This window comes from Monopterus albus, unplaced genomic scaffold (assembly GCF_001952655.1).
Source record: "Monopterus albus unplaced genomic scaffold, M_albus_1.0 scaffold46.1, whole genome shotgun sequence".
In the NCBI taxonomy this organism is placed as follows: domain Eukaryota; kingdom Metazoa; phylum Chordata; class Actinopteri; order Synbranchiformes; family Synbranchidae; genus Monopterus; species Monopterus albus.
This window is the reverse complement of record NW_018127926.1, coordinates 1,486,609-1,496,824: the sequence shown is the minus strand read 5'-3', so window position 1 is coordinate 1,496,824 and position 10,216 is coordinate 1,486,609. Positions and strand designations below refer to the sequence as shown.

At 41.0% G+C, this 10,216-nt stretch overlaps 1 protein-coding gene across 9 annotated transcripts in view; it reads left to right on the top strand.

Moving 5' to 3' along the window:
• lekr1 (Leucine-, glutamate- and lysine-rich protein 1) overlaps nt 1-10,216 on the top strand; it is a 92,313-nt gene that overhangs the window by 23,535 nt on the left and 58,562 nt on the right. For 4 of the 9 annotated variants that reach the window (XM_020600375.1, XM_020600376.1, XM_020600372.1 and 1 more), the window contains 2 exons: nt 780-877; nt 5,366-5,446. In XM_020600375.1, the coding sequence (XP_020456031.1) occupies nt 797-877; nt 5,366-5,446 (162 nt within the window). In that variant the 5' untranslated portion in view covers nt 780-796. Of the gene's footprint in view, nt 1-779; nt 878-5,365; nt 5,451-10,216 lie in introns of those variants that run through there. The other 5 variants (XM_020600379.1, XM_020600377.1, XM_020600374.1 and 2 more) reach the window with 4 other exon arrangements.

The following is a 10,216-nucleotide window of genomic DNA, read 5'->3' as shown; positions in this document are numbered from 1 at the left end:
TATATATACACACACACATATCCTCCAATAATGGTCTATGGTTGAAATTTTGAATTTCCAAGTATTTCAATGAGTACCCTGTAAAGGGTGTAGAAAATAAATGACTGTAGAAACACAAAGATATCAGTTTTATTTTTTGAATAATTAGTAGGTTTTGCTTTGTTCTACTCACATTTTTTTGTGTGCTGCTATTGACTGTTGTGTTTTAAGTTGAAGGAGATGGAATGTGGAAATTAAAAGAAGGAAAAGAGAAAACACGGAGACAGAACTTAACATTTCAGATCACAAACCAGTCATTAATACATAAATAACACCTCCAAAACAAAAAACAATGTGCTCGGTATTTTGCATTTTCCTCTTAAAAGCTGAGGCTAATATTTGTACATATGTTTGTTGTATTGCCAAAAATGAGTCAATAGCTCAACTACTTTATCAGCAGAATTAACATATTTGATAATAGCTTAAAGCTATAATGCCAAACATGTAGTACTAGGATTTGCAGCTTGTTTTTATTTAATAGCATTGTAAATAGATTATTTTTGTGCTGTTGGTCAAACAGTACATTTGCCAGTCTCCTAGGTGTGAAAGAAGTTTTACTATTTTCTGACTTTGTATAGAATAAATGATTATTCTGTTCATTGCAAAAATAAATTGATGGATTAATCAATATTGAAAATTAGTTGCAGACCTAGATGCTGTGCCAAATAAAAAGTTATAACACACAGTACAGATACCGCTTCCAGTATAGCTAATTCTGCTCATCCTCTGCTTGTTACCAGGAGACAAGGATAGATCTATGGGGGAAGAGCAGGAAGAGGAAATGAACATGGTTCTTCACTGTCCCCCAGTCTACCCACTGCCTGAAGAGATAAAAAAGGTAATGATTCACAAATCACAGGTGCCTTGTGGATTTTGTATTTGATGTTATATATAACACCAAGCCTCCGCTTTGACGAGAACTAGTATTAAAGCGTTGGGTTTGGATTATACTCTATATATTACCTTTTATGTTAACATGTTAATGAACAACAACAATATTGACCCAACATATGCTGTTATGAAATCTGTTACACATGTTACATCCTGATATGTTTTTCTGTTTCTCCATATGTGACAGTAATTCAGAGAATTTCAATAAGAATTAAGACAGTGATTCCTCTTTTAATCTTCCATCTGTTTTAAGGTAAAACATGCTGGAAAACATGGCAATGGTGGTTTGATGCTTGATATCGTTTTCAGTGTCAGGTGGCAATTATATGCCTTATGGTATGAATATAAATTAGCAGAGACTACTGTATCTCTTGTTTTCCCTCTTACACGGGAAGCACATACAGTAGTGTATCAACTATTTTTTTTCAAAACACTGTCCAAAAACAAGGTGGAGTGTTTTTTACCTTGTTCTTGATGTTTTTTACCTTGGTCTTGAGCAAAGTTAAATTCTAATTCATTAGAAACCCAGCTAACCTGTATTTCCACCCCACTTTTTTGCAACTTGTAAAAATGTTTCTTTTTTCCCTATATGACATTGTAATGCATCATAGTTGATCATTAATTGCCCCCAAGCCAAATCCAACTGATGTAGTGCCTCTGCTCTTTTTCTCTGAAGTTTATCAAACCATCACCACACTGCAATACCACAGTCCCTCAGACCTACCTTCCTGTCTTTCTCAGTTCTTATGTCTGTTTCTCCCTAATCATTTCTCATTGAGGCCAGTAATTGACTGTGAACAATATACCCCCTGGCATTATGTGAGGGTGACCATTACATGCCCATGTAAAAAAATCCCCCCAGCCTTCCATGAAAGTCCACCACAAACACACCGAAGCATGAACAGTACCATCTATCCATGCATCCACCATCAATCAATCCATTTGTCCAACTATTTATGCCTGCTGTGCCATGGCCAACAGACTCTAATGGGAATCCATTTTGTTTATTGATTTCTATAGTGGGCATCCATCCCTGTCTGGTGTGTTCATCCATTTGAGTGCTTCTGTTTATGATTTGTCACAAGGGACCTGATAACCAAACACAGGGTTAATGAAACATAGAAAGAGAGACAGTAACAAAAAATGAGAGAGGCAGGGAGAGATCATAGCCCATCTGGTTCATTTTCAGGATATACCGCCCTCCCTCTTTTCCTCCCTCTGTCATCCACTCAGATTCCAATAGGTCTGTAAAATAGAGGATGTTCTGGGCTTAGCCCCCCACTGAGTACTCTTCAGCACCATTTACTGGAGGAGGACTGGATGGCTGGTGGCAAGAGGAGAACAAAAAGCAACAGAAGCAGTATCTTGCCAGTGCAAAGCTGTGGGCAGCACTGTGTGCACTAGTCGGTGTGGGAAGCTAAGAGGAGGTGGTGTACTAACAGGCCCATTTAAGTGCTGTTAATCCTGGTGTGCTGTGAGAGGGCTGGCACCAGTGTTTAATGGTGGGCTGCTGAGAAGGAGAGCACTGTGGTTACACACACACAAAATACGTCCCACTGACTCACACGCTTAGGTGAAGAAACACACATATTCGCACTGAACCCTCATGCTGACAGTGTGTTTATAGTGTCTGTACACAGGGGTACAGCTACAGGGTTGTAGACACATGAAAACACGCACTTGTACTAGGCCTGCATGTTTTGTGAGCGTGATTTAGATCTCTGTGTGATCTCAGTCTCAGGTGACAATGATTCTGCTGTGTTTTAGCAGGGATATGCCTTGTATCAAACCAAGCATTTCTGCCATGGCTTGTAGGGTTTTTAACTTTAATGTTCGTTTAAAGTGAGATAGAAATGGTCAAGTAGCATCCCGTATTGACTGAATACGACAGCATTTCATTTTTCAAAACCGTCTGATCCTGTGTTATAAGGGGTGGGTGACAACTCTACTAATTGGATTGCTAGATAAAGACACTAGTATTAGCTACGTTTTTCCACTGTGTCGTAAATTGCGGAAAAGAGATATGAATACATTTTCTGTGTGTTTTTATGGAGGCTGTTGACAAGTTCAAGTTCAAAGTTCAAAGTGTTTATTTTGTCATATGCACAGTTAGGAAACGTGTTTCCCTGTACAATGAAATTCTTACAACGCTGTTCAAACAGTCTGTGTCCAGGGTGAGAGAGGCCTGCAGAAATCATCTCTGCCCGTGTACAGGTCTTCCATGGAGGTCAGGCTGGCACCCATGATTCTTTCTGCAGTCTTAACTGTCTGCTGGAGTCTGTTCCTGTCCTGTTTGATTGCTGAGCCAAACCAGACAGCGATGGAAGAGCAGAGAGCAGAGTTGATGATTCCCCTGTAGAACTATATCAGCAGCTCCTGGGACAGGAGGATGTACTTCCTGATGTGGTACAGGAAGTACATCCTCTGCTGTGCCTTCTTGGTGATGGTGTTGATATTGGACATCCACTGCAGGTCCTGGGAAATAGTGGAGCCCAGGAACTTGAAGGACTCTACTAGTGATACAGTGCTGCTGCATATGGTGGTGGTGGGGTGGGGTGGGGTGAGGTAGGGTGGAGGGGCTCCTCCTGAAGTCCACTGTCATCTCTACTGTTTTGAGCATGTTCAGCTCCAGGTCGTTGCAACCACACCAGAGGGCCAGTTGATCAACTTCCTGTCTGTAGGCTAAAACTAGACTAGACTAAAAAGAGTATGAATGTGACTAAAACTAATAAAAACTAAAATGACAGCTTCACACAAAGACTAGACTAAAACTAAAATTAAAACAGGCCGCCAAAAACAACTCTACTGTACAGGATCCTGTTTACACCTCTGTAGGCCTCCTCTCTGGCACAACAAAGCTGCTTGAGTTTTACTGTGAACCAGGGATTATTATTGTTGTATGGGCAGAAGGTCTTGGTCACACACACGTGCTCATAAAAGCTGATGTATGATGTCACAGTGTCAGTGAGTTCATCCAGGTCTGTAGCTGCATCTAGCAGCAGTAACTGTATAGACAACAGAGAGGAGCAGCATAGAGGGTTCAGGACCACAGCTCCCAGTGAGTCCAGTACAAAGACCAGTCAGGTCAACTGAAATGAATGGACCACTGCACAACGTCTCATCCAGTTCCTGTGAAGCTGAGCTGGCCTCCTCTCATCGCCACTGAGCCCAGAAGGGCCCTATCTCTTTTTATCGCTTAAGCCACTATTTTCCCTTTCTCTGTTGGTAAGGCATGTTTTCCTATTGGGATGTCGACATTTTTCAGCCATCCTTCGAACAATCTGAACAATTTACTGCACAATAAGTCTTTGTCATATTACTTTCCACATAGAGTCCCATTCAGTCCACTTTGTTTTCTACCCCCGTGAAGCTCACGCATCTTGTTGATGACGTTTCTTGGAAACCCACCTATTGGCAGGATTTTTCTCCAAGTTGTCAAAGTGACATTTTAACTTAGATGAGCTCCCAAGTTCTATGCACAGTGTTCCGGTCCAAATGTGGCTGGAGGATTAGTTGTTTTCAGTGCAGCACAGAGCAGAGCACACCACAGTGTTTTTTACATAGCTGCCGAGCACCTCATGTTCTCCATGAGGTGCTGATACTGCCTATTCACTTCTCAAGTGTCACAGTATGCGAAGAGGTCAAGCACATAGTGTAACGGGACAAGACGTTCACTTCCAAGAGAAAGGGAAGCACAAGGAAAAAGAGCCAGAAAGAAGAAGCAAGACAAACAAATAGAGAAAGTCAGAGGCAATAGGGGCAATACTCCTTAATAACTTCTCAAATGTTGTGGTCTGTGAAGAGCTCCGAAATGCAGTGTAACAGTACAAGATGTTCACTTTAGTGATAATTAGAGAATGAGTGGACAGAGAATATGGGATAGAGAAAGGGGGACATCCCACTGTGCAAGAGAAATAAGTGAAATACAGTATATTCTATTTTGTTGTCTTCTGAGACAGTCAAGGAAGAGAATAATAGATAGATAGATAGATAGATAGATAGAAATACTTTATTAATCCCAATCTGGGAAATTGCACTGGAAAGATAAAAAAAAAATGAAGACACTTTCTGCCACACGTAGAGATACACACATGCAAGCATACAAATACACTTTGCTCCCTACTTCATGCTATTAAACCATTTCTGTTTCCTTTCATAACACCATTCATATTACCAACACAACAGGAGGATATAGACATAACATTGGTCCTTAGAAAAGGACATGTTTACCTACTCCCCTCCATCTGCATGCATACACACACACTGCATGCCATGGCATGTATTCACTACTGTCTGCCTCTAGTTTAATTTATAACTGAGCCAGTGTATTTACATTATAGCGTGTTTCAGCCTGAGGCTGCCATCTCTACTCCAGTCTCAGGAACATGGTACCTTGTCCTCCTCCTTTTTCCACCTCTCTAACTCTCTCTTTCAGAGCGGAGACGCAGGATGTGTTAGAGAAGGACCTGTAGTACTGGCTAGTTTGGCGCCCTGGCTTGGTGGAAAAGTGAAAACTATAGGTAAAATTGTATGTTCAAACACTGTGCGTCTGTGTTCTTTTCAAAGTCCAATTTTAGTTTTAGACCTTGAGAAAAGACATTTCTGTAATGAGAGAGCCATGATAAATTCCAATTTCCTTATTTGATGCTCAGGTAGTTTTGGTCTTCCATCTTGAAGGATGTCCCAATGCTCTTATTCCTGCTCTGAGGAGTGAGGAGGTTGTCTGGAGGATCCATGAATGAGGATACATAAGACCATCCTAACAGAAGTCTAACACCCCTTTTTCAGAAATCAGCTGGTGATTGGACGGTTCAGATGAAAGATCACAGGATAGGATGTCTCCTCACATCCTCTCTCCCTTTGTTTTTTGCCTTGCATCTTTTGGCTGCATCTTAGGGACTAAGGCACAAGGAAAAGATAGGAGTGGGGGAAATATGGATGCAATTAAGGGAACTGGGATTTACCCTCCGGTGTTCACTTCAAAAACTTGATTTTAGGGTTAAGGTTACACAGTCTCTCCGCAGTCTGCATGAACAAAAGATTAGTAGAGCAGCAGCAGTGGCTTCACTCCTCCACTGAATTTAGATCAGTTGCTTTTAGCAGCTGCCAGAGCCTGACACACTGTAGTTATGTGCATGAAATGGAAAAAAATCAAGTTGAAGGGTAAAATACGCTTTGTGGTTACATTACATTGGCTTATGAGGCCTGTGTCAGTTGAAACAGCTCTTGTGTACTAAGCCTAGTGGTTTCATAAAATGTTATGATATGGAAAAACTTGTAAGGTTTGGGGATGGGCATGCATTTATGATGGGGAAGATGAGTTTATAGGGACCAGGTCAAGTACACAATTATGCTGCATATGTGGCAACAAGGGTCTGTGTAATGTAAATCATCATCTGCTCATGCCAGTGCATGTACAGACATACATGTGTGAACATGTTCTGCTGTTTGTGTATGTTTTGGAGTAGATCAAGTCACTTGGTGGAAAAAGAACATTATAAATTATGCACAGATACATTGGACCATACCTATGTTATGACTATGACCTTTGTGTGTGTGTGTGTGTGTGTGTGTGTGTGTGTGCGCACATTAGCCTTCTTCTGCCACTGGGGTACTGTTTTATTGTCCTGTCTTGCACTTTTAGCAAGCATTCTGCAGTCACTTGAGTAAATTGGTCTCATTCAATAGAAAATGTTCAGTCTCTTTCTTCATAAAACAGACAGAAATTTGTAAATCATCTCTTCTAAGAACAAAACAGTATTGCATTGGCAGCATGGCAGCAGAGTGGAGAAAGCTTAGATGTATTCTTTTGGAAACCTCTCAGGAGAGGTTATAAGACTGAAAGTTATAAGACTGAAGCACTTATCACAAAACAAGTCTGGTTTGGTTGATGGTGAGCTCTTTCTTTTTCTTCCACCAAAATCAGACACAAATGATGACAGCTGCATCTGATAGTAAAAACGCTGGCCTGAATCCGCGCTGAGGTCTGTTTTATATTGGCTGACATGTCTTCAATGCGCCACATTATGGTGTCATTAGATAGCGGTATGGTCTTCAACTTGTCCGCTGCTAACTGGCCTAATACCTCTCTGACTATGTCCAGGGCCGAAGGTAAGATGAGTTCCTCTGCTATGTTTTAGTTTAGTTTTGTTTTAGTTTTACTATGTTATAACCCCTCACTGCCTCACCAAGCGTAATGACATATCCAACTCCACCATGTGAATTAATAAGTGTGATGTCTGAAGTTCACTGAGGGAAATACTATTACTCTATTTTTGTGTATTGCGGTTTTAATGCTTTGTCACCCTTATGTAACTTTTTTTGTTTTAAGACTAAGTGTTCTTTCTGGCTTTTGACTTCTTACCTGACTCCAAAGAGGAGCTGCACAAGAACTCCTATATGCCTAGACTGTCTGTATATGCATAAATGGCAAATCAAAATCTTGACTTGACTTGCTATTGTATGTGGCTTCTTGGCCTTTGCTATATGTTGAGCTACGAGGTATGAGGCCCGTAGTGCCTGCTCTGATTTGGAACATAAGGACAGCAGTGTCTTCTGGGTGGTCCTCAGATCCCAAAGTAGTCTTTGAAAGTATTCGACTAGTTTGTCTTTGTACGCAGCGTGTTTTGTTTCTAAATGGTGTTTTAACTTGGACGGCTTCATACTTTCTTGTGCCAGTACTTCACTGCATATCACACATTGAGGCTTATGTCCATTTTTATCATCTATGTAAGTAAATCCATACTTAACATAGTCCAAATCATATTTTCGCTTCGCCATCTTCTTAACAATGGACCTATCTTCAGTGAGTGTACACTGCCACCCGCCAATCAAGGCTTGTCATGGCAAGGTTAGGCCTCTGCATATCACGCACGCACACATGCATTTCAAAACAAAAGCTCCATGTTAGATACTACCTAAGCATTTGAATCCACAACAATATATCACTCTCAAAAACAATTTTATTTTTTTTCACCATGTCTCTCGTGCCCCACCTGGAACATGCTCGCAACCCACCCCGTGAGAAACACTGTTTTAGACAAAAAGAAGAGAGCGGCGAAAAACCCCATCTCCCAGTGAGCTAAACTGTGCTACACATCTCTCCTTTTTCTCTGTCTGTGTCAGTCTTCCTCTCTTGTTGCCTCAGTTCTCCCCTTCTTGAAAAAACAATATAAACCAAACACCCCTTTCCCTTTTTTCCTAGTCCTTCTCCTCAATAATACTTCAGGAGGTCGCTGGAGAATGGTAGCACATACTGTATGTTGTCTGCTCTCTGTAATCAGCGTATTTCAGACTTGCTCCCTTTCTAGTTTCTTCTTCCTCCTCTTTGGCTGTTTGTCCTGTTTTGCCCTCACCTTTCCCGCCCCTTTTTCAGTCTGTTAACTCTAGGGAAGAGAGAGAGCTGGGGGGGATGGTGTTCATCGCGTGAATGCTGATCTACAGTAATGACTGAGACAGCGGAGGGATTATTGTGCAGTATTGTCACAGGCGTTGTCTGGGGCTGGGTAACACAGAGTGACAATATTACATTGTAATCCACAGGTCATTGTAAGGTTACTGCTGCTTTTTATATAACAGATGCCATGCCAGCCACTGTGGAAACTGTTACAGAAGAATACTTAAGAAACGTCCCTTGTTTTATAAATGTCAGGTTTAAATCAGGGAACAGAGATTCTCTGTTTTATTCATTCATAAGTGTCTGATGCTTCTTTACATAATGTACTTGGAAGTTAGACACTGAAGCCGACAGCACTTGTTTTCTCTTGCTCAAGATTAAATGGGGTTGTATTTTGCTTCGCTGCATTGACTGTCAGGCAGAACGTCATTCCATCTCGTTTAAACTGAAATTGAAGAATCCAAAAGCAGTATAAATGTTAAGAAGGTTCATCGACAAATTGCACAGCAGCAGAAAAACTGAACTTGCACATGCACAGATAGTCAGCATGTGGGTAACCAGTGTTACCTCCTCTGGCCTCTCCTGGCTCACTGTGTTGTGCCATGTTGTGCTGATCCCTGTGTTGTGAAGCATAATCTGTTAGGGCTAACGGAAGCACGTGTTGTCTGATTAATGTAACAGACTACAGTATATGCCCCCTTTTGTGTCTGGATCTTTTTTTTTTCCACTGGCTGCCCTGCCTTCACTGCTTACATCTGCACTTGGTCTTTGTTTCAAACCTGAGCCCTGTGAAACATAGAGCCCCTTTTCCACTGCCTGGTACTGGCTCAACTCAAAACATCAGCTAAATTCTCAGGTCAGTTCAAGACTTTAGTAATATGTAAATTGGTTGATAAGAGGTATCTGTAGCATTGAATCAAGAGTGATCAACAATGTAAACAGGAAGTCACTGCAAGCTGTAATATAATTGCAGAAATTAACAGTTGTAGGGGTCAAATGATTTAGTAAACTTAAGTTATGTTTATATGAACACAGAAACTGGCTATATATTGGTTAATGGTCAGTTGTCAGTTGGTTCAGTTAGCCATGCAGCAGTTTCATGTGGCTTTTACAGGATATAACTAATTCCTATGCAAGAACTAGATTGTGTGGTGCAACCTTTTTAATTTAATGATGTGTAAATGTCCACCTTGTAAATATTTAACTAGGCTAAGATTGACCTTGCAAACATATGGTGCTTCTGGCTCTGGGTCACCTATACTGAACCATAGGTGTAGAAGTAATAGTGTGCATGTTATTTTCTGTGTTGCTCTTGGTGGATTAATGAGACTTTTCAGTGCCCCCGATTTGGAATTTACCTACTGTAGCAGCAATCACCAGCTAGATCTTGAAAAGAGCTTAATTATCTTTAGGAAAAAAACATTAATAGAATGATTGTTTGACTTCCACACATCCAGAACGTCCAGAATAACCAGGGGCTCGTTTCAAGAAGGAGGTTTAACAAACTCAGAGTTCAAACCTGAACTCTGAGTTGACTTACACAGAGTTGGAAAACTTGGAATTTTCGGTTTCAGAACAGCTGAAAAGAGTTGGTTTAATCAACTCTGAGTAGGTTTACTCAGAGTTAGGCGTGTGCAGCGTGACTATAAAAAGCCCTGGACAATGGAGTGAAGATGTTACGAGTCACCATGGCAACAGGACCAAGCAAAAATAGGTCTGCGTTTTTTCCCCAACAGAAATGGATGTGCTACTACAAGCATATAGTGACTACGAGCCCATATTTCGTAAAAAAAAAAAGCAACACTGCTGCAGCTGCGAAAGAGAGAGAGTTAGCTTGGGGGAAAATAGCTGCCCGAGTCAATGCGTACGTTTACATTTTAATCATACAGT